The sequence below is a fragment of the Lissotriton helveticus genome, chromosome 7 (assembly GCF_964261635.1).
Source record: "Lissotriton helveticus chromosome 7, aLisHel1.1, whole genome shotgun sequence".
NCBI lineage: Eukaryota > Metazoa > Chordata > Amphibia > Caudata > Salamandridae > Lissotriton > Lissotriton helveticus.
The window spans coordinates 393801819-393826952 of record NC_136068.1 but is presented as its reverse complement, the minus strand read 5'-3'; the positions used below and the strand labels follow the sequence as shown (position 1 = coordinate 393826952).

The window sequence follows — 25134 nt, the reverse complement described above, 5'->3', positions numbered from 1 at the left end:
TTCCTGGCTGGCACCAGGGGTATTGCTGTTTGAGCAGAACCACTGCTCATGGGAATCCCAGTCTCTATGAGGGTCGAGGCAGGCAGGTCCTCCGGGGTCCTCGGAGGTTGCTGTTCGCAGGAGATGCCGGCATTTAGCAGGAGCAGGTTCAAGGATCAACAGGCGGTTAGGGCTGGGGCCAAGTCAGTTGGTGTAGTCCTCTTGTTAGCAGCTGCACTGCAGGTCTTCTTCTTGGTCTTCTTTCTTGTTTCCAAATCAGGATCTGAGAAAGGAATATGCTACTTACCAGTATGCATCTGTTCTTGGCATGTAGAGCTGCAGAGTTGCCCATTTAGCAATAGATCACCACCTGGTGTTGGGCTCGGATGATTGCAGGTTGTTGTTGTCTTCTTGGAAGAAGTCTTTGTAGTCACGAGATAGGCGACTCCTCCCTTGGACAATACTGCGCATGGTCATCGACTCCATCCTCAGATTGTTTTTCGCCATAATGGGAAATGATGGAGTTAGTAGAAGAAATAGAAAAAAAAGGATGTCCATGCGTGTGCATCTAAGTAAGATGACTACTGGAACGGATAAAAGTCCCGGGGAGGCGGGAGGGCATGTACAACTCTGCAGCTCTACATGCAAAGAACAGATGCATACTGGTAAGTAGCATATTCCGTTAGAAGCATATGAGCTGCAGATTGTACATTTAGCAACGATTGTGCAGCAGTGTCTCCCCTAGCGGTGGTCGCTTGTATCCATTGCAGAATACTGAAATAGTGTTTTAAGTACAGCTTGGCCTCCTGCAGCTTGCTGCTTGGCTTGCACATCAACACAGTAGTGTTTCGTGAAGGTGTGTATTGTAGACCATGTTGCTGCTTTGCATATGTCCTCTAATGGTATGTTTCCTAAGAAAGCCATAGAGGCTCCTAGTTTGCGAGTGGAGTGCGCTCTAGGAGGAACTGTTAGTGTACGTTTAGCTTTTTGATAGCATATTTGGATACACTTTACAATCCATCTGGCAATTCCTCCTTTAGAGATGGGATTGCCTTTGTGTGGGGGAGAGAAAGATACAAATAGTTGCTTTGTCTTTCTGAAGGATTTTGTCCTGTATGTGTAGTATAGTAGGGCTCTCCTAACATCTAGGGTGTGTAGAGCTCTTTCTGCAACAGAGTCCGGTTTTTGAAAAAACACTGGTAACTCTACTGATTGGTTAAGGTGAAAAGGAGTAATGACCTTTGGCAGGAATTTTGGATTGGGTCTAAGAACCACTTTGTTAGGGTGTATTTGAAAAAATGGTTCTTCTGTTGTGAATGCCTGTATTTCACTTACTCTTCTAAGAGAGGTGATGGCAACAAGAAAAGCAGTTTTCCATGTTAGAAATTGTAGTTCACACTTGTGTAAAGGCTCAAAAGGGGGACCCATAAGTCTTGTAAGGACCACGTTTAGGTTCCATACTAGTGCAGGTGGTAACCTTGGTGGGATTATTCGTTTTAATCCTTCCATAAATGCTTTGATTGCAGGTACTCTAAAGAGCGATAAATGCTGTCTATTTTGTAAATAGGCTGCAATTGCTGCTAAATGCAGGCGTATGGAAGAGTAAGCCAAATTGGACTTTTGTAGGTGTAGAAGGTAGCAGATGTTATTTTGGATGGAAACATCCAGTGGATCAATGTTATTGTTGTTACAGTATATTGCAAATCTTTTCCACTTAGCCGCATAACATGCTCTGGTAGTGGGTCTTCTAGCTTCTTTAATTATGTTCATACAGTCTTGTGGTAGGTTTAAGTAACCAAACTCTAAGACCTCAGGAGCCAGATCGCCAAATTCAGTTGGTTTGGGTCTGGGTGTCTTATTTCTCCATGGTTCTGTGTTAACAGGGATGGCGTGAGCCGTAGTTTTTGGTGTGGAACCAGTGAGAGATCCAGTAGCGTGGTGAACCACGGCTGACGTGCCCATGTGGGGGCCACTAGTATTAGTTTGAGAGACTGTTGTCTGAGCTTGCGTACTACTAGTTGAATGAGTGGGAGAGGCGGAAAAGCATACGCAAATATGCCTGACCAGTTCATCCATATCGCATTTCCTTCCGATTGTGGGTGTGGCAATCTGGCGGCGAAGCTTGGGCATTTCGCATTCTCGTGGGTGGCAAACAGATCTATCTGTGATGCCCCCACCTTTGGAAGAATGGTTGGAGCACTTGTGGGTGCAACTCCCATTCGTGGATCTGTTGTGACTGACGACTCAACAGATCTGCTATCTGATTGTGAATTCCTGGAAGGTGTTCTACTGTCAGGTGTATGTTTTGAGGTATGGCCCATCTCCAAATGCTGTGTGCGAGTTGAGACAGTTGCAGAGAGTGCGTCCCCCCCCTGTTTTTGTACATAATACATGGCTGTCATATTGTCCGTCCGGATTAGAACAGCTTTGTTTTGTACTTGTACTTGAAAGGTTTAGAGTGCTAGGAAAATTGCTAGCAGCTCTAAATGGTTGATGTGGAACTGTTTCTGTTGATTGTTCCATTGGCCTTGTGTGGTATAATGCAAGAGATGGGCTCCCCATCCTGTGAGGGCTTGCATCTGTTGTGAGCACTATCTGTGGAACAGGGTCTAGGAACGGCCGTCCCTTTGTCAAGTTTTTGGTGTTCCACCATTGTAGAGAGCGATATGTACGGCTGTCCACCAACACCAGGTCTGTGAGCGGACCTTGAGCCTGATTCCACTGTTGTGCGAGACATTCTTGTAGTGGTCTCATTTGCAGTCTTGCACGAGGGACTATGAAGATGCAAGACGCCATCATGCCTATTAGTTTCATGAACACTCTGGCTTGAAGAGAGTGTTGGCATTGAAAAAGGGAAACTAAGTTCTGAATGCTTTGAATCCTGGCTTGACTGGGATACGCTAGAGCTACTGATGTGTTTATGGTAGCTCCTAGATATTGATGAACGTGTGAAGGCTCTAGGTGCGACTTGGTGTAGTTTATCGTAAACCCTAAGTCGTGCAATGTTTGAATCGTTTGTCTTGTGTGTTGTACACACTGGATGAACGATCTTGCTTTTATGAGCCAGTCGTCTAGGTAAGGGAAGACATGTATCTGTTGTCTTCTGAGATGTGCTGCTACTACTACTGCTAAGCACTTTGTAAACACTCGTGGTGCTGTTGTGACCCCGAATGGAAGGACTTTGAACTGATAGTGTTGTCCTTGTATGACAAATCTTAGATACTTCCTGTGCGCAGGATGTATAGGCACATGAAAGTAGGCGTCCTTTAGGTCTAGTGTTGAAAGAAAATCTCCCTATTCTAGCAATGGGAGTACTTGTTATAAAGTGATCATGTGAAAATGATCTGATTGTATATAATGGTTGAGGGGCCCGAGGTCTAGAATTGGTCTCAGTGTCCCGTCCTTTTTGGGAATTAAGAAGTACAGTGAGTAGACTCCTGTCCCTTGTTCTTGTAGAGGAACTACTTGAATAGCATCTTTTTCTAGGAGTGCTAGTACTTCCTGTTGGAGCAGAGTTATGTGTTCTGTGGACATTGGACGCTGCCTGGGTGGTATGTTTGGGGAGGTTGCTGTGATTTCTAGGCAGTAGCCATGTTGGATAATATGTATTACCCACTTGTCTGTTGTGATGGAATTCCAGACAGGTAGGAACTGTGATAGTCTGCCCGCCACAGGAGTGGAATGCTGTAGGAGAGGCAGAGGGAAGTCACTGTTTGGGAATGGAAGAGGAACGGTTGTTATTACCTCTACCTCTTCCTTTGTTGTTATTGCCTCTGTATCCTCCTCTAAAGTAGCCTTTATTAGAGGAGGTTTGTGTGTGTGCCTTGAAAGATGATGTGGTATCTGCACCGGTTTGCTTGGAGCCTCCTCTGTAAGAGGAGCGGCGAAAAGAACCTCTACTCTGGGTGTATTGTAATGCACCCATAGACTTAGCAGTGTCTGTGTCCTTTTTCATCTTTTCCAGTGTATTATCTACTTCCGGCCCGAACAGTTGGTTCTGATTGAAGGGCTGGTTCAGGATGGTAGTTTGTACTTCTGGTTTGAAACCTGAAATACGTAGCCATGCAGGACGTCTGAGAATAACATTAGTGTTAACTGCTCTGGATGCTGTGTCAGCTACATCTAGTGCGCATTTAATGGAGGCATTAGATATTAATTTGCCTTCTTGAAAGAGCTCTGCAGCAAGATCTTTGTGTTGATCTGGTAGGTGTTCCATTAACTTTTCTAGTTGGTCGTAATGGGCCCTGTTGTATCGTGAGAGCAATGCTCGTGTGTTTGCGATGCGCCATATGTTTGATGCTTGTGCAGCAACTCTTTTCCCTGACGCATCAATAATCTTGGATTCTTTGTCAGGCGGGGTGTGTCACCAGAGGTCTGAGAATTGGCTCTTTTGCGTGCATTTGACACTACCAAGTAATCTAGTGGTAGATGTCCCTTAATGTATACTGGATCAGCTGGTGCTGGTCTGTACTTTTTCTCTATTCTGGGATTTAGTACTCTACACCTTACTGGATCTTTGAAAATGTCTGGAGCATGTTTAATGACTCCTCTGATCATTGGTAATATTTGAGTAGATCTCAACAGACAAAAGTGTCTAATAAGAAATCCTCTTCAATGGCATCAGAGTGCATAGGAACCCCATGGTAAAGTGCAGCTCTGTTTAATAAATGATTAAACCCAATACTATCCTCTGGAGGGGAGGGTTTTGTTGGGTAGTACTGAGGATCAGGTACGTCTGGTGCATTGTTTGGTGCAAAATTATATGCATCATCTTCCTTGGGATATTCTGGGTTAATATCCTCATCTAAAGGGTATGTATGTGGCTCTGTTACATCATCCCCCCCCCCGCCAAAATGATATTCTTCATCAGTGTGGTGTGATGATGCAGGAGATTGGATAGGAGAAGTTATAGGCTCAATATATGGATTAATAGGAGAGAAAGAAGGTGAAGGAGAGGAAGGGTGCATTGGAGAAGTTGCACAATCCTTTTTGGCAGGAACCACAGGTGTAAGTGGTGCGTCTGCTGGCCTTTTTTTTTTTTTATAAGGAATTGCTTCCACATGTCCAGTTTTAGGGTTCATATGGACTTTTTTCTGTCTAGGATCTGGTCTAAACAGATCTTCCTCTTCCATAATCTTCTTCGGCGTCGAATTTTTCGGTGCCGATAGAGGTTGCTTATTGTTCTTTGCCTTAGGAGGAGTTGTTGAGTCCTGTGGCAATTTTTTCGGTGGCGATGGTGTTTTAGGATTTTCTGGAGTCTTTGGTACCGATATTGGTGGTTTTGGCGTGGAGGCAGGTTTTACTGGGCCTGTGGCGCCGGAATTTGGCTTCCCCTCTTTGTTTTTGGAACCGGAAGGTTTTGGAGTAGAATCTTTCGGATGCGGTACTGGCTTTGGTTTCGGCCCCGACGTGTCTTTTGGGTCGGGTGCCGGAGGGTCTTTGTCCTTGGGCACCGAAGGGCGTTTTGGCTTCGGTGTCGAGGGGTCCTTCGGCGTCGAAGGATATTTCGGTGCCAATGGGGGAGGTGGAATTGGCATGTGTTGTTTCTTCGGTGCCGAGGCACCGGAAGGCATAGTCTGTTTCCTCGGAGCCGAGCCCGAAGGCGGGGCGTTAGAGGGTAAATTTCAGTCTTGACTGGGCCCCATGGGCGGAGTGCTGACCGTTGCCTTTTGTTTTGGTAGTGTGTGTCGTGCAGGGGCAGAGGTACTCACGGGTTGTCGAGATGGAATCGAATCGTCCGAGTCCTCTGCCCCCGATATGATCTGGAGATCAGGCGAGTCTTCCTCGGCGACGAGTGGAGCCTCGTCCTCGGAGATATCTTCGAGCGATCTCCTCCTCAAAGATGGCCTCCGGTGCTGGCGCTGATCTCCTCATCTCGTGTCGACGGGCCCTCCAATCCCGAATGGTCTTCTTCGATCGGAAGGATGCACAGGCTGTGCAGGTCGACTCGTCGTATTCTGGCGAGAGACAGAGGTTACAAACCTCCTGATGGTCGCTATGAGGGAATTTTGCTCGACATACAGGGCATCTCTTGAATGGAGTTCTTTCCATGAGGCGTAGGCCGCACGGCGCCGATAGGCCCAACGGCCCGCGTCGACGCACTGGGATGTAGCTGGTGATGTCGAAAGTCTATTCGATGTCGAAGAAGTTTATTCAAAGTTTCACGCTTCGAAAATGCAGAAAAGTGTTTTCTAGCCGGAGCGGAAAACTTTCATCCGAACCCAGTGGCAGAGAAAAACAATCTGAGGATGGAGTCGATGACCATGCGCAGTATTGTCCAAGGGAGGAGTCACCTATCTCGTGACTACAAAGACTTCTTCCAAGAAGACAACAACAACCTGCAATCATCCGAGCCCAACACCAGGTGGCGATCTATTGCTAAATGTACAATCTGCAGCTCATATGCCTCGAACAGAAGGTTCAGGGTGCCTACTAATTTTAGGGGTGTTACAATGTAGAGTGAGGGCAGGGACCAATAGGTCCCTGTCCTGGGGTGGGTATACCCCCTAACCTGCTCCTCTCCTGTGGGAGGGGGGCAGTAGCCTAGCTGTGAGTGGGTAGGGCTCCCCAGCCTTAAGATGGCGGTAGCCCGGAGTCGTGCTTCACCTCGCCTCTCTCACCTGAGGGGTGGAGTTGTCACAGGCTGGCACACCCCCTTTCCTGACGTAGGGTTTCCTGCCAGTCTTCCCGCCAGAGTGGAGGTCAGACCTAATGGGGGCTAGTTGCTGAGTACAGCAAGTGGCCTGGAAGCTCACAAAGGCGGTATGCCTTTGAAGCTTCCCCCTGCCCATCCTGGGGGAGGAGACCTAGCACCTCGCCCAGGATGTGCATTGTTGCAGGCCCAGGAGAGCGGGGGCTCTCCACCCAGGGGTCCAGCAACATGCCTGCTGTGTGGCAGCCTAGGCAGCCTCACAGACAAGACGTGGATTGTAGGTTAGGTTTCAGGGGGCATCTCTAAGATGCCCTCTGTAGTGCTTTTTACATTAAATCCCACACTGGCATTAGTGTGGGTTTTAATGTGCTGAGAATTTTGGTATCAAAACTTGTCAGTCTTCAGTGTAGCCATTATGGTGCTGTGGAGTTCGTAATGACAACCTCCCAGCACCATATATTCTTAATGGCATCACTGCACTTACAGTGCCCAGGTGTGGCCCTGGGTACTGTAGGGGCACAGGGCTCATGCACCTGAGCCCACACCACTGGCATAGGGCACCCAACTAGAGGGGTGACTGATGTATGCCAGGGCAGTGGGTTTGTGGGCATGGCACACAGGGATGTGTGCCATGTTGACTCTTTGTTTAGTTCTGCACCAGGACACTCAGCCTGCAAAGGCAGTGTGTGTGTGTGTGTGTGTGTCAGGGTGCAGGGCCCCTAAGGGTGGCACAATAAGTGCTGCAGCCCTTAGGGGTCTTCCCTGGTCACAATGCCCTGGGTACCTAGGGTACCACTTACCAGGGGCTGACATGTGGCCAGAGATGCCAATTGGGTTTTAGCTTCAACACAGTTTTAGGGAAGGAACACAGGCCCTGGGCACCTGATTGACAGGAGCCCAGGGCACACTCAGTCAAAGCACATCAGCAATTCATCAAAAAGTGGGCGCATACCCTTCAAGAAAGATGGCACTTTCTCACACACAAGGAAGCCCAAAAGACTATTGAAGTGCTTCTGCATTGAGCAGGCAAATAAGAGACCCACCCTGGAGCCCCAACCAGAACAATAATAGCTCATATTTTCAACTATTGTGACAGGGTGCCATACTCCAGGCTGCACATTATCTTCAAGATAATACCCAGTATGTAAACTCAACAATTAGGTTTTTCCCAGGCTTCACATTAAAGATTCAAAAACAAAGGTGCAGGTTTGAGGACATTTAGATAAAACTTAGAGCTTTAGAGCTCAAATACATGATGTTGTTTCCTGCAAAGTTGAGAGTAGTGGCTGAAGGCAAGACCTGCCATTTCAGAACACGAGTTAAAGCATCGGACTTGCTGGGGCGTGGGGTACTTTTGTCCTGCCAGGCCCAACAAAGGACACAATGGAGGGACTGAGTCAAAACGTGCCTTCAGGGAGTGTCACAACAAGTTCGCCTATTACAGATGCGCACTGATGGATTGTTTGTACAGGAGAATGGTGGATTCGGTGAGGACGATTTAACGTCGAAGAATGTTACCTAGACATTGCGAAATACTGGAGTGTGTGCTATTCAATGGGCTGGACGTGCACTGCCAACTAAGTTTACTTAATCAATCAATGGGGGACTCTTTGGAGAGACTAGAACTGTGGTTTCTTGAAAATGGGATAGGATAGAACGTCAATCCAAGGGGATTGCGTGACACATGAAAAAGGTCAGGACCAAGCCACTTCTAAGTTATGCACAATTGTTGTCGCTACAGAATTCTGCAAGTTGGGAGGCAGATTGTTTGAAACCTGCCATGCAGGGCAGTGGGAAAGGAGTTTCTTAGTTAGGGAATTTGGTTTTGGTTTATGGATTTTTACCCCATCCGTAAGTGCAGATCAGCCAATCAGCTAGAGTACTGTTGTGGTGTGCATTGAGGGCCATGGCAGTGAACACCGGCAGATCGGACGCCGGTGACATAACAAGCAGCAGGCAACGGGAAGGTGAAGGAGGTAAGGAAGCGAGAGAGTGAAGGTGCAAGTGGACCGGGGAGTGGAGCAGGACGTCTGAAGTCCTGAAAGCCCAAGACGCCCGAGATGAGAAAGGACCTGAGGTACGTGTCATACAATGCAACTCAGCAGAGGTAAGAGCTGGGCTGGGCTCTGTTGCATGCCCAGACCGGTGCTCATGCTTCCACAACGCAGCAGGGGGGGGGGGGGAGCACACCATCTCCCTGCCTGCCACCTTCTATCTGCCAGCCTCCCCTCCCCACTCCCATGCCTAACCTGCTCAAACTGTCTAACCTGCCCAAACCAATATACAAGAAGACAGTGAAAGACAGGGAAGGGAATTCAAATACTGCCACAAAGCCCCCTGTAAGCCTTTCCATAGGCACAGGCACTGCATCAAGTTGAGGTGCACTGTACAGGTGCACCATACAGCAACCCCCGAGTCTTTGCATTTTGGACAGCAACTTGGCAAAGAGAGCAACTGAAGCACAGGGCAAGGGCAAGAACGCAAAAGGTCACCATCTAGGAAGGCCCTGCTAGAAGGGGAGGGGCAGGGCAGCAGAAGTGGTCAAGCCAGGTCTTGGTGAGGCTTGTTGCCTGGTGGCACCCCATCGACCCTCTGACCTGCCTCCCATTGCTTCCCATTTTTTAACACTCTCCAATCCTCTCTTCATCTACACAGACTCGCAGACTGAAAAAGATCTACAAATTGTTCAGAATATGTCTTCTTCTTATGGGACAAGATTTATATTTCTCACCACGGTATATTGGCTAGCAACACTGGCACAGGTAAAGAGTGCTTATTATTCTAACCCTGGAATGTTTCAGAAAGAGAAGAGAAGGAATCCTATTTAAATTGGCATTACATGGGAAAGAAAGAAAATAGAGATTCACATTTCAGTTGTTATATTTAACTCCCACTGCACTCTGTCCAAAAAACAGAACGAAAATATAGAATGTATCGCTTACATATACTGGTCTCTGTATGCATAGACATTTTCAGGTTTGCTCTGAAGGTAGAGTAATACTATCAGGTGAGCAAGAAATTATGGTTTTTCACCATTCATAAAAAAAGATAAGCATAATAGGGTTCAGATGCCTAATATTATCCCATCAATCTGTGACCTTAATCTTTCATTGTTAGGCTGGGGGAGGTTTTCTATCTCCTAACATATGACGATTTTTAAAGTAAGTAGATCTAATGCATCTCCTATTAGAGTTCTCAATTGCCCTCAGCTAGTAAGAAGATTTAGAGCATACAATGTCCAAATGTAAAATGTTCTCATTTTTAAAAAAAAAAACCTGGATCTTATTGTTTGACAATCTACCTTTATAGGTAAATGCCAAGGATCGGACCACGCTCTCTGTCTGATAGAAGCTGTTAAAAGTCCACTTCAAGTCAGCTTTTTAGATTTCGGACAGCACTTCAGTTTAGTCAGCACAGAGGATATCAAGTCCCAGACCAGGAAATAATATAAAGAAGGCACCACCCATCTGCTTATTAATACACTTCTTAATGCAGTCTCAGAGCGCATGTTGTGGCAAGACGGTGATCCCAAGAAGAGTAGAGAATCTTAGTATGCATCTACTGGACGTCATGCATGGAGAAGCATCAGCTGATAAAGAAGGAAACCTCAAGAGTGGAAGAGGTGCCCTGACTGACTGCATCAAGACTGTGTAGATGTGGATGAAAAAGAAGGAGGACGACGAACGGCAAGTGATGAATGAAGTCGCATACAAGCAGTGTCAAGAGAAAACAGTTTTAAGCAGGTTGAATATTCTGAAGGTAAAGATGTAGTTTGCGAGTCAGGTATACACTATTCAATACAGAGTGCAGAAAAGCAGGTGGAAGTAAGTGATAGAGGCTGTTTTTGGGTCAGCTGTGGACCTTGAGTGCAAGCCTGATCATAGCTGCTTTTTAAGCATGGTTTGCAGTCAATCTTTAAGGTGGCGTGTGATAGGATGGACTATTAAGTCATGGCAAAATGAGTGCTTGGCCCAGTCTACTCATGTATTTATAGGATATTTGAGGATGAAACCAAAGGAGTTGGTGGGCAGATATGGTATGGTAATGACCTGGCTAGTTGGCCTGAATAAGGACAAATAAGGAGTACGATGTCAAGAATTGCAGGCAGCCACAAGGAATGGTAATAGTAGTGTAGATTAGGAGGATGGTGAAGTAAAAATTGGCTTAGTGGTTCAAGGACTTGAGTGGAGAGTTTAGGGGCATAAGCCAGTAAAACAGAGGCACGATCTTGGGCCAGGTCGAAGAAAACTCTTGGAGTGTGGACAAAAGAGTTTGTGGAGAAACTTTGTTCAGATGTATTTGTTAAGTAGTCACTGCTAAAGGGTGGGGAGTAAGGGCAGGAGACTAGGTGGTAAGGCAGGATAAGGAATAAATGCCTGCTCACCTAACAGGGCAGTGGTTGCTTTAGGAGTGGGCACAAGCTGAGAGAGGTATGTCAAGGTCCACAGCAGCCAAACCATCAGGAGCACACACTCATTATGCGCATACCTATCAGAAGCATACATGAAGATAGACCAATATGAAGTTGTTGTTGGATGCTCTTTATTCAGAACTCCTACTCTTGGTTAGCTAGCAAACACAACATACAAACTATTTACCAATCTCCGACGGATAAAAGAGTCTTGCTGGGGCTCGCATGTGGGAATGGGAGATCACAGCAGATGCCAGGGGTGGTTAATTCACTGAACCATTTGGTGTTGTGGAGAAGGCTGGATGAGGGCAACTAATCAGGGCATGGGGAAGGGGTGCGAGCCCCAATAAAGATAAAACAAAATTAGTGAATGATAGTTTCACTTTTTAAATTAGAAATAATTAGACAGCTTAAACTGCAAACTCACCTTTTATTTTTTTCTTCTGCGTAAAAAGAGTTGGTCTCATAAGGATTTCGACCAGAAGCTGCAATGAAAGTGACTGATTAATTACAGAACACTCCTACAAATGAGGCAAATTAGGTTTCACATGTTTATCAACACAAATATAGGAACAGCAAGCAAAGGGCATTTAAATAATCCTTGACATAGTCACTCTTTTTTTAAAAAATACTTATAGCCTCAGTGCAGTTTTCATTGGATTATGGCTTTGTTTTTAATTTATGGGTATATCTTGGCTCTTGTTAAAAAGCCATGACAGTGAATGATAGAAATTATTCTAAAAAGGCTGCCACTTACTAAAACAAGAGACACACTTTCATCCTGATCACCCAAAATTATCACAATGCAATTTTAAGTTTAATGTCCAAGATCCATTGTAGCACTTTCACTCCCAAAACGTATGACTGCATTTGGGAGTTGAATTAAAAGCTTTGTTTGGCCCTCCGACACCTCAAAACGTAGGATAGTTTACTACAACCTAGGCAAAGACAAAATGACTGAAAGTTTGATTTACATCATATACTGGAGGGAGCTCCTATCCAACAATCCGTATCCACTATCCTAGTTCTTCGAGGCTTTCTGTCAAGCTAAAATGAAAAAGCCATGAAGTGCATGTAGGGCTTAGCTTCATTCCATTCACGTTCCTTGGGGCTTGGTCCCCAAGAGATCTGCCTCTGTTTCACAGTCAGAAATGTGTAGATGCAGAAAGCAGGTTCTAATCTAGCATGTAGTCTGGACCCACCTGCCGACAGAATCTTAAACTTTTAGTTCCAGTAGATATCAAACTAGAGCCAGTGGATCACTTTCAAGGGCGGATGGCACATGGTCGTGATATTCTGGTGTAGACACAGTGGGGTAACCTGATTTTGTAGCAAACACTTGAAGCAGGTAAAATAAATTCTATGCAGGACCCGGAGGCAAGGATTAGGCTTTACTTTATTTAACACCAGCCTTTAGCATTATAGGATTGACCTACCGATAAGTGCCTTTGTCATTCTCTTATATTTTTTACTTTAAGCGATACAGAGCGGGGACATTGCAACACGCCGGGGTTTTCATACCGCTGTGTGCCATTCATGATAAATGAACTGGTTTCCCTCCACAGTGCGGCTGCGGGAAAGTTCTCACTCCTATGTGGCTGCTTCAGACTGCCAGGTTCAGATGTGCGGTGCGGACAGCAAACTGCTCGGGGGCTCGCGTACGACTAACGCGCCCAGAGCGTTCTAAAATCCCGGCGGCCAGCATGTGTCTATTTTATTCATCAGCAAGACAGAGTGAAGCGCATCCAGCCGCAATCTATTACGGGGGAAGTTTACAATTCTTTACTGTTGTTGGCCGCTATTCACAGAGCCACCGCCTAGAGAAAAACACCTGTGGTCGGGTAAGGCTAGCCTCATTAGAGGAATTAAGTGGGACACGTCCCAGGCGGCAAAAAAATCAAGCATTTACAAGGCAACGGTCTCTGCATTTTTAAAGTTAGAGCTATTGGCATTGCTCATGACATTATTTTTATTTATGTTTTTATTTTTTTAAAACAAATAAATGGCATTCTCATTTACAATGCCAATAGCAGGGCAGGAGAGCAAGCACAAACAACGAGGGGGCAGGACAGCAAGCACAAGCAACGAGGGGGGGGGGGAGGAGGACAGCAAGCACGAGCAACGGGGGGCAGGGGAGCAAGCACGAGCAACGAGGGGGCAGGGGAGCAAGCACGAGCAACGAAGGGGGGCAGGGGAGCAAGCACGAGCAACGGGGGGCAGGGGAGCAAGCACGAGCAACGGGGGGCAGGGGAGCAAGCACGAGCAACGAGGGGGGCAGGGGAGCAAGCACCAGCAACGGGGGGCAGGGGAGCAAGCACGAGCAACGAGGGGGGCAGGGGAGCAAGCACGAGCAACGAGGGGGGCAGGGGAGCAAGCACGAGCAACGAGGGGGGCAGGGGAGCAAGCATGAGCAACGAGGGGAGCAAGCACGAGCAACGGGGGGCAGGGGAGCAAGCACAAGCAACGAGGGGGGGCAGGGGAGCAAGCACAAGCAACAAGGGGGGGCAGGACAGCAAGCACAAGCAACGATGGGGCAGGACAGCAAGCACAAGCAACGAGGGGGCAGGACAGCAACCACAAGCAACGAGGGGGCAGGACAGCAAGCACGAGCAACGAGGGGGCAGGACAGCAAGCACGAGCAACGAGGGGGGGCAGGACAGCAAGCACGAACAACGGGGGCAGGGGAGCATGCACGAGCAACGGGGGGCAGGGGAGCATGCACGAGCAACGGGGGGCAGGGGAGCAATCACAAGCAACGAGGGGGGGCAGGACAGCAAGCACAAGCAACGAGGGGGGGGCAGGACAGCAAGCACAAGCAACGGGGGGCAGGGGAGCAAGCACGAGCAACGGGGGGTAGGGGAGCAAGCACGAGCAATGGGGGGCAGGGGAACAAGCACGAGCAACGGGGGGGCAGGGGAGCAAGCACAAGCAATGAGGGGGGCAGGACAGCAAGCACAAGCAACGGGGGGAGGACAGCAAGCACGAGCAACGAGGGGGGGGGGACAGTGAGCACAAGCAACGAGGGGGGGGCAGGACAGCAAGCACGAGCAACGAGGCGGGGCAGGACAGCAAGCACGAGCAACGAGGCGGGGCAGGACAGCAAGCACGAACAACGGGGGCAGGGGAGCATGCACGAGCAACGGGGGGCAGGACAGCAAGGGGGGCAGGACAGCAAGGGGGGCAGGACAGCGAGCACAAGCAACGGGGGCAGGGGAGCAAGCACAAGCAACGAGGGGGAGGACAGCAAGCACGAGCAACGAGGGAGGGCAGGACAGCAAGGGGGGCAGGGGAGCAAGCACGAGCAACGTGGGGGGTGGAGGATAGCAAGCACGAGCAACGGGGGGCAGGGGAGCAAGCACGAGCAACGGCCGCGTGGACAGGACCCTCTCCCCCCTTGACCCGACGATCGGTGCTGCCCGGATGTTGTTTTGCAAAGGTGAGGGTTTATCCTCTCGGTCTACCCCCCCCTCCCTCTTTCCCCTGGGTCCTCCACCGGGTGCTTGGTGGCCGGGTGCTCCTGGCCTGGGGTGGGTTGCGGGCCCGGGACCAGGGCGGTTGCTGGCTCGGTGGTGGCTTGAGGTGAGACATGGGGGTGGGCGGCGGGTGGGTCCGTGGTGCTATGGTTGTTTGTGGCCCGCACTCCAGGCCGGGTCCTGCGCCGTGTGCTGACCGGGGCTCTGTGCAGCATTTCCGGTCGGTGTAAGGGTCTTATTTGGAAATCGTTGCACAACCTACCCTGTAGCGCGATTTATTGATTTTAGGGGTATGTGTGTACTTTTGTGTCGGGCCGTCTGCCCGTTGTGTTGGGCCTGATCACAATTTGGTTAACGCAGGACTCTTTCGGGAGACCATGCCCGTGTGATTGCTGTGATCGGGGAGGCCCTCTCCTTTTTCGGGCAGTGGTGCTGCCACGTGGCTGATGTGGTACAAAAGGGGGTGGTGATGGACAGAGCATCTGAACCAATCAAACACTCACACCCAGTCAACAGATCTGGGTTTAATCCATCACCGTTCTTTAGCCCACTCTGCCACCCCAGTTCAGACATGGCCATATGCAAATCAGTCTGACCCTGTGCCTCATGGGAACAGTCCAGCCCGAACTGCCAAGCCATGCTTTCCCTGGACCGGAAACAAGCTTCGGAGGACCGGTTTCTGGCATTACAGCCGTCTTCAGCCCGGCTTGCTTGAATCCAGTGGCAAAGTGAGCAAGGGACTCACGTCTGAGCATACCCTGCCAACTTGGCTGGTGGGCTCCCGCGGAGTTGGTTGGCGGGCCCTGGGGGGCCTTCTCCTCGCCGGGCGGTAGCGCTGCCCACGGGGTAGAACAAGCGGTCGGCGGGAATGTTCCATGACCGCAGGGTCGGGCGAGCTTGGGGGGAGCTGGTGATGCCTTTGGGTGTGCGGGGCTAGGGTCCGGTCGGGTCTCCTAGCGGCACGGCCTTCCCCTGCGTTGTGGGGCAGCATGTTGTGGTTTGGTGCTCCGGGTGGTAGGGGGGCGAGCGCCGCTTGCTGGCGTCACGCTGGTTGCGTGCACTCACCTCGGGTGGGTCGCGGTGTCTGGTTGCGCTGGGATGGTCATCCTTCCGCTCCTGTCTGGCCGGGTTTCGGGGGGGAAGAGGCGCGCATCGGGCGGCAGGCGCTCGAGGGGTCATGGCTGGGTTGGGCTTCCTGGCGGGGGGGGGGCTCCTTCCGAAGGCCGGGGGATGTCCTGTGCAGGCCGCCCGCCGCAGCGGCGCTTACCGGCAGAGGAGGGGGGGGGTTTAGAGTGCATGCGTGTTCACATGATGCCGAAGCCTGGTAAAGTAGAGACACGGGTTAGGGCACAATTTTGCGGAGGCTGTAAGCGATTGGCAGACGCCCGAGCGCAGGTAAGTATGGACATCTCTGCGCGTGTAACTGAATAAAAGCCGAGTGAGCTCTTAATTGAAAGTGTCCAATGGATTTCTTTACAGTTCGAAGACATCGCCGGTCCGCAGCCCGCCGATCAGGGAGATCTCGGATTGCGGCAGGCTCCATGAGCGGGGTGACGCGGTATCCATATGCCGGTTGTCTGCTCACGCTGCCTGCAGGCGCCAGTCAGTCCTCTCATTGGTTAATAAGGAAGACCAATGGTAGTGTCTTTGGGGAGTTGTAAACCAATCAGAGAGCAGACTTCAGCGTGCAGGCAGCGTGATGAGGGGCCTGCTCTCTCCCGATGACGTCAGGGAGAGAAAGAAGAGAGAGAAAACACCCCCGAATCGGGAAAAGACAGGGCTTAAAGGGAGTGACACCCCTCTCCTCCAATGGCTGGCCAGCATTTATGAGGCCAGCCAATGGAGAAGAGGGGCGAGTTCAAGCCCCATTCTAAGAAACATTAAATCTTCGGACCGAAAAGGGCAAGCGCAGCCTACGGTCCTCAACCTAAAAAACAGGACAGCAAAAGGGTGTTGGTCCCACGGCCTTTAGGCTGCCTATATTTCCATTTCACTAAAAGAATTTCATTAAAACTGCCAAAGGGCTTGCCCTAACTACTATTTGCTCCCTTTAAGAGAGGATCAAGCATCCTTATGGAGGGTTCCTAGTACCTCAGGAGATCCCCATCTCTCCCATCCTCCCACTGACTCTGGGAGTGGAGACCGCTCTCTCAATACCTCTGACGGGATTTGGACCCTAGCAGGACATGGCGCCCAGGGAGCAATCACTTCCCCTTTAGTGATCCTAAAGTGGACACTACTACCCAGCCCCCTGACACTGACTTGCTAGATCATCGTTTGTCGAAATGTTGCCCCGCGCCTCTGTTGGCCTCCAAAATAGCCGGCAAATTACGAAAACTCCTGCACAAGGAGGTAAGGAGCTGCCTTCTGGCCAAATGTCCTAGGCTATCTTTGGAGGGTAAAGTGGCCCTCATGCCCGAGATAGATGCCAAGATTGCCACTTTTCTTGCCAAATTTGTCTGTGACCCCAAGAAGGGAAAAATAATGGCCATGGCAGAAGATGCTGAGGAATCTGGATCCATAGTCTCCCGAGACCTTGTGCAGCTGAGCCCAAAGGGCCAACATTTTCCTCAGGAACACCAATGGTGCGATCTCGACAGAGAAGCACAGATTGTTCCCAATTAAAATCAATCCAAAACTGGGGGAGCGGACTACTTTGGAGGCAGGCCCTGTGGCCCAAGGCAACCGCTTTGAGGACCCATTTATCCGGGAGCTGGGCAAATTTGTCAATACATTCAATTCTTTAGACAAGGCCCAAACATCAATCAAGCACATATTTACAACCTGTGTTTTTGCCGGAGCCAGTCATGGTAGGGGGAGCACGACTGGCTGCACTTTTGATCAAGCCTCCGCTAGAGGTGAGGACTCCCGTTGCGGACAGTGGCAAGATTCCGCAAAATTTGGAAACTTCTACCCAAGGAGGTGCCAGAGGTGGTTTCAGAGGCAACGGCACCCACAACAATTCCCATGGTGAGAGTACAGAACTCCAAAGGGTTGAATCTTGGGGGTCAGTTGGTGCATTTTTTGCAAAATTGGGAGGCTTTTTCCTCAGATGCGTGGGTTCTCCAAACCGTGAAAGGATTTCAGAGAGAATGCTATGGTGTTCCACTTCAACCAAACAAACCAAAACCCTAATTTTCTCACGGGAACAGTCAGAACAGGTGGATTAGGAAATCACTCAGCTCTTGGAGAATGGCGCGATTGTTCGGACCACCTTACATCCCCAAGGGTTATCTCAGCAACCTTTTATTGGTGGAAAAGAGGGACGGAGGCTAACGTCCAGTTATCAATCTAAAAGAATTCAACGAGTGGCTCGTTTACTGCCACTTCATGATGGAGGGCATCCATCTTCTATGGGATCTTTTGCAGTGGTCGACTGGATGGTCCGCCTGAACCTCAATAACGTGTACCTGGCGATGTCCATCTTTCCACCTCACAGACGCTTTTTACAATTCCAATAAAAGTCACAAATATTTGAGATCCCCTCCTTTCCTTTTGGGTCTATCTTCTGCTGCATGGTGCTTCACCAAGGAATTGAAACTGGTGGTCGAACATTTGCAGGCTCGGGGAGTGCGGTGAGGGTCTACCTGGATGGCATCCTGATCTTGAACCAAAGCCCAGTACGCTTGACCTCAAATTTGCAGATGACTATCGACCTACTGGAATCTCTCGGTTTCGTGGTCAGCAAGAGAAAATCCTCATTTCCCCATCCCAATTTCTGCAGTTCCTGGGGTTCATAATAGACTCAGTCAAAGTTACCCCTCAGTCCCCCATTTTGCAAATTGACCAGGCACTACAACGCCTAAAGATTTCCCATCTTCAACTGGGTCTTACTTATTCCCGATCTGTACCATTCTTTGCGGCGGCGAAAGAGGAACTGCAATGGTGGGTTTCTCATATGGAGACCTAGAATAGCTGGCGATCTTCGACTCCCAACCTGACCTGGTGATAGAATCCAATACCAGCGGCTCGGTATGAGGAGCTCGCTGCGGAGAATTTGCCACAGACGGAAAATGGTCTTCCACAGAATAAACCCTCTACATCAACTGCCTGGAATTAATGGCAGGTTCTTTCGCTCTGAACTATTGGACCATGGGCAAGGTTCGGTGTTGGGTCCTTTTCAAAATGGCAAAAGAGGAGCACCACAGCGGACCAAAAGATCAGCACCTCTACTTCAACAGTCCCTCAAAGTGTTCAGTATCATGTGCTGTCAAACCTCCAAGACCTGCTGTGTTTGGGTCTCACTGGATTGCCAGACAAAACTTGAAAAAAGGCTTGTAGAGGCAGCACCAATTATGAAGTAAGTCACAAAGGCAAAGTGTTCTGAAAATAACTTCTTTTTATTGATCTTTTTGTTTTTGAGGTGCACAGGACAGCCAACGCGTTTCTCAAAATGGACAATGTGGCAGTGGTGCACTACGTCAACCACCCAGGGAGGAACAAGGTGGAAAACACGGTCAGATCTGGCTCAAACATTGTGGAATTATTGCCTAGCCATCCAGATCTCAGTCTCAGCAGAACACTTCCCGAAGCGGTCCAATCAAGTGGCATACTGGCACTCCCAACATTGGAAGGATGGCAGCCTGTGGAAACTACACCTGTGGGTGTTTCAGGAGATTCAAGACATGTGGGATCCGTTCTCCATAGATTTCTGCCTCTCAGCTGGATTTTAAGCTAGACAGATACTGCAGTTGGCGACTGGACCCCAATGTGGTGTCCGCGGAAAAGTTTATCCAAGATTGGAGCACGGAGACGGGATATGCATTTCCATCATTTGCAATGATAATGAGATTATCCACAGAAGCTTGGAGACAAAGGACGATCCTGGTGGTGATCACCCCAATCTGGAGGTCTCAAGTCTGGTTTCTAGCTCTGATGGAACTTTCTTGGGGTTTTCCAATCCCTTTAGCCCAGTTTCCAGATGCCCTCCGGGATCTCCAGGGCAACCCTCATCACTTGGCCCTAGCGGGCTCGCTTTGTCTCATGGCCTTGAGAATTTCTGGGAACGCTTGGAAGTCCCAGGCATTTCACGAGAGTATGCCCCTTTACTAGCCAGAGCCTGGATGAATAGCAAAAATAAAAGATTCTGCTCCGCCTGGTCTCAATGCTTGGGTTGATTTCTCCAACGCCAAGTGGATCCCTTAGGGGTGGACGCTGTCCATGTCTTGAATTTCCTGGCGGCTCTGGCCTTGGAAGGTTTGGCCTTTAGGCCCATAAATACATTTAAATCGGCTATTTCAGCAGGCCATTTACCGGTAGATGGTCACCCAAATGGGGAACACCATTTGTTCTGCAAGCTCCTGAGGGATGTTAGATTATTGGTCCCTCAAGAGCCCAGATATTCCACTTAATGGGACGTAAATAAGGTTCTGGACCTTCTTAAATCATGGCCTTCCAATAAAAACCTGCCAAGGAAACAACAATTGGCAAAGTTAACCATCTTGTTTTGCTTGATTTCCTGACAAAGAGTCTCGGATGTGCGAGCATCAGATATAGCAGGTATATCTGATGGGGGTGACTCATCACATTACTCAAAGAACAAAGAGTAACAGCATTTCTGGATGTTTCAAAACTATGCGTTGTAAGATCAATAAAAGCATATAAGACTGACAGAGGACCTTCTTCCCCTACTATTGCCAGATGGATGAGATGGGTATTGCAAGAGGCCAATATTGATATCTCCCAGTTTGCGGCTCACTCAGTGAGAGAAGCCATGGAGTCTAAAGACTTTTCTTTGAGAGCTAAACTGGAGGCCATCCTCAATTCAGCAGACTGGTCATCAGACTACTTTTAAAAGATTTTACTTTAAACCAGTCCCAAATCTGGCAACTCTAGTGGTGGAAAAGCTTTAAACAAGCATAATTCTTGCCGCTGCTCCTGCCACAGCATGAAAAATGTCATAGCTATCGTAACGGAAAGTTTTAATTCTATTGAGGACACAGAGTTGAGGATTAGTCCATCTACTCTAACATGGTTAGCAGGCCCACCCGAAGGAATATGAGACTTCCAGTATGCTTGTGTAATCTCAATGTATGTAATTCAAGTATATGATAATTTCTGACAGTTTACCTGGTTGAACCTGTTTAAGTTTGATGTTCCACTCTGTTGATTGAGAATTGATTTCTGATGATTGCTTAACCGACATCTTACACACGGTTTTATTTCTTAGGATAAGAAACTAATAAACAAGAGTGAATTTCAGAAAATACAGCTGTGTTCGAAGGACGAAAGTGGGAGATAAAGAGTTTACAGGGATTGCTCTGTGGAAGTGCAACACCGTGATTGGATTAACTGTTTTTCTTTTCTCAAGGACTTACAGGAAATGTAGTTTACGGTTAAAAATCGTATAATGTTAAAGGCTGCTGTTAAATACGGTGAAGACAGTAAAGCCTAACCCTTGCTCAGGTGTCAGCAGTAATGAGCAGAAATCAAATAGGTTGGGTGGGGATGAGACAATTTAATTACCATCATCAGCCTTTGCTCTTAGTTGAACAGTCTATGCAGCAGTTCACTACCTATCCATGCCCATTTTAATACTAGTTCTATGCGCAAGTACTCAAACTGGTGAAGCAGCATCAATACTTTTATTGGAATAAGTAATTAGCTCCTACCCCGTCCCCCATCTGTAATCTCTGTGCCTGTAAACACACCACATGTAGAATACCCAAGACGGAACTAAGCACACACTCAAACCAAAAGAATAACAGAACAAAATGTAATATAAACTTACGTCCACTCCTCCAAACAGGTCAAACGTGTACGTGTTTGGAAAAGTGAAGTCTTGATTTGATTTCTTTTCTTCCGTTACAATGGCCATTGCCTCCATTGATAGAAGGGGAGAGATTTCCTATAAAAAAAAATGATTATTATGATTTGAAGACCATATCATCTCACCATCAAGATTTGAGTAGTTATTTTAAGTTTTGTTATCATCTTAAGTGAATATTCAAACAAAGAACTTCAATGCATGTTTAAGACCTAGTTAAAAGTAGCTATCCATTTGCCTGCAAACATAAAGGTTACTGCAAAACACAGAAATGTGGATGATGAAAACATGCAAATCTCATCTTTGCTATCCATTTCTCTACCCATTCTAAAATAAGGTAATAAATACTCAAACTAATGCAAAACTAATGTGCATGTCTTTAGTGTATATGATTTTCAATACTCGGTCACTTAGGATTTCCAGTACCTATTCTTTAGATCCTCTGTTGCCAGTGACAATTCCCAGATTGAGACACAACCGAGGGAGGAACAGCAACACTGAGGCCTGCTCCCAAATACCAACAGAAGTACAGAGAAAATGCATAACCAAACTTGAAAAAAATAATTCCTATTGATGCAGAGGCAGCTACAAAACAAGCAGTATACTGAGGGTCACCCAGTAAACCAAAGCAGCATGATGGGCACCTGCTTGGCTGTAACAAAATATTTCTGACAAAAGTCCAACACTAAATTAACTGGAAAACTGACCACAGGGATACCCAATGTATCATGTTTCTTTCTCTTTGTAGCCCTATATTCAGTATTTCACACCTTCAATTTCTCCCATTTGGCCGTCCAACTAACGCAATCATTCCCTTTTTTGTGAAAGCCTGAGACCTTCTAGTGCACCACGTAGAATCTTGTAAGTCTTCCAACCCGAAAGGAGGCTTTGACAAGTCAGCTGTCATGAGCCCCAATTACCATTATTTCAGAACTGTTGCTGGTGAAGGAATGCGTTTAATTTGGAGCACCATTATAACAGAGCTGCTAAGAACACTGATAGCTGGTACACAATATTACAATGCTCAATATATGCAATTCACCCAGTCTACTAATAATTACATTTTTGCATGGCTAAAACTGATAGCCCTAGAAAGTTTCTGATGTGCTCAATTTAAAAGACAACAATAAAAATGTACTAAAACATAAAAATTGAGGGAATTGGAAAATCGTGGGAGGGTATAGAACAGTGTTTCCCAATCGGTGACTAGCAAGCCGATTTTTGGTGGGTCAAGAAACTCAAAGCACTAAATAAAGATTACTTTAAATTCTGTATTTATTTGGTCAGATTTGCTGCTCTTCAAAGACAGACATTGAAAGTCAGGCTATGTCTTGTGGCAAAGTGCTGCTTATTTATTTGGGGGCAAGGTCTGCCGCACAGCGAAATGGCCGCTCTGTGAGTGAGCTCCGCCGGCCGGGAACTTATCCTTCCAGAATCCTAAAATATGGAGAGTTGCTAAGCTGTTTAATATCACCTTCAGGTGGCGGAACATCCGACGACCTCTGTGCTGGTGTTCCTTTGGCTTGCACACAATCTGGGGCTGAGCTGCGAGGTGTTTTGTGGAGCCGCCGGCTGCCTGTGACAATCCTGTCCCTAGGTTGCGCTGAGGGCAGGCAGCCATGAAAATAGAGCCCGCGGCTGCTGGTGGGCCGTAGGAGCAGAGATAACCCTGCATGTAGCGGCTTTGTGACTCGAGGTATGGACACGGCCTGAGGGGACAGAGCAACGGTGGTGGAGCAAAGTTGTCGACGCAGCGTTTTGGTATTTGATTATGACACCTTCATCAGGACAAGGTTCTATTTAATAAAAGAAACATACAATTAGGAAAAAATCATATCAAGTTATTGTTACACACTTATTTACTTTATCTTTATTTTCTTTAAACCAGGTGCACAATTCTCATTACAATGTTATTAGGATCAGTGGGGAACATAATGTTTGTAGGCATTTCATTTTACATTTTTCAGTGATTTCGGTAGTTGAGTTATATGGGGTCATATGTTCGTATAGAAGGGAAGGAACCTGATTATCTATTATGGCATATTCTTTATTTATTAAGTAAATATGTCATAAGCATACCGTTAAGGGCACGAAGTGATTAGTATAACCTCACTCGTCAATTCGAGGTTCTTCAACACAGGTCACCGCCTTTAATAATGGTGCTTCTGCTAGATCAATTAGCTGTTTGGTCGTTCTTAACCACTGGTATCTTGACAGGAATAGATAAATATAGTACTTAATTTGTAAATATAGATCTTTGTAAAGGTCTCTATATACTATACAGAATTGATAATCAGAAATACCTTAAATCTTTTAAATATCCGTGGTACGATTGAGGCCGAGGGAGCCACCGTATTAGATTGCAGGGTCGCTGTGGGTATACATAAATAGTAGGTCTAAGAATATTGTATCATGTATGTACTCTCTTTTTAGATACTTGACATTCTGAATCCTACTTACTCAGAGGCCCGATTTATGGTCTGCGAGGCGTTTTTGCACTGATTACTTGTATAGAGGCCGCAGGATTTTGTTCGTGGATCTCTGTGATATTAAGAAAGGAGGTCCTTAATATAAATAAAGGTATCTCTACCCGCTGTTTTGCTTATTAAGGGATGCAAATATACACTTACCATAGGGATATATTCAACCCGGGTATGCAGTAACTGGATTCCTTTATATTTATATTCTGCCAGTTCTGTATTCTTGCTTTGGTCTCTCATGAATTTGACCTGTATAGGGGTAAAATATAATCTTTAGGGAGTTCTCTAGGGATAGATAGGGCCAAACTATTTTTCAGATTGAGGGCGACTTTTATACCGGATTCTAATTTCCTCTAGATAGTTTAATTGTGAATTAATGCATTATTACACATCTATATTTTACTAAATTATCCTTTCATAATAGCCCGGTGACACATAATGAGTTTGGCCGCAGTTGTGATATATATTATTTATACAATTATTATCCTTTGCTATTAGTAGATTATAGAATCCATGCTCTAGCCATACTAGTGTCGTATGGGAGATGCGATTATATGAGCGTCATTCTACTTATCTGCTACTCGTTGCTTAGCAGGTTAATCAAGGGAACATAGCCTTAAGGTTCCTTGAAACAAGTTCATTAGCGGCGGGACAATGTCCTAGAAACCCACCCCAGGGTCGCTGGGCTTGTAGTTGTAGATACCGCATAGTTCTTTAAGACTGTTTTTATGAATGAAATAAGAGTGCAACGGGGTCCTTCTTACCTCTGGATATAGAATCGTAGTTCACGTAAGATGTTGCACTGACATAGACGTCATACGTTCAGGAGAACACACGCGGGAAACCCCTTCAAATGTTCGTACTTCCGTATATATAGAACGACCTAAGAGAAGCAATCTATTGGATTTGCTATAAAGAGACGAGGCACGAGGAGAGCAGGGAGGCCGATTCTATATCCAGAGGTAAGAAGGACCCCGTTGCACTCTTATTTCATTTATAAAAACAGTCTTAAAGAACTAAGCGGTATCTACAACGACAAGCCCAGCGACCCTGGGGTGGGTTTCTAGGACATTGTCCCGCCGCTAATGAACTTGTTTCAAGGAACCTTAAGGCTATGTTCCCTTGATTAACCTGCTAAGCAACGAGTAGCAGATAAGTAGAATGACGCTCATATAATCGCATCTCCCATACGACACTAGTATGGCTAGAGCATGGATTCTATAATCTACTAATAGCAAAGGATAATAATTGTATAAATAATATATATCACAACTGCGGCCAAACTCATTATGTGTTACCGGGCTATTATGAAAGGATAATTTAGTAAAATATAAATGTATAATAATGCATTAATTCACAATTTAACTATCTAG

General features: G+C 47.2%; 1 protein-coding gene across 2 annotated transcripts in view; it reads right to left on the bottom strand.

Annotated features, from left to right (window-relative positions):
• The window catches only part of TRPC4AP (transient receptor potential cation channel subfamily C member 4 associated protein), a 766986-nt gene that overhangs the window by 615657 nt on the left and 126195 nt on the right, over positions 1-25134 (bottom strand). For both annotated transcript variants that reach the window (XM_078652243.1, XM_078652242.1), the window contains exons 3-4: positions 21246-21362; positions 11470-11527 (exon numbers count right to left, since the gene is read on the bottom strand). In XM_078652243.1, coding sequence (XP_078508369.1) covers positions 11470-11527; positions 21246-21362 — 175 coding nt within the window. The remainder of the gene's footprint in view (positions 1-11469; positions 11528-21245; positions 21363-25134) is intronic.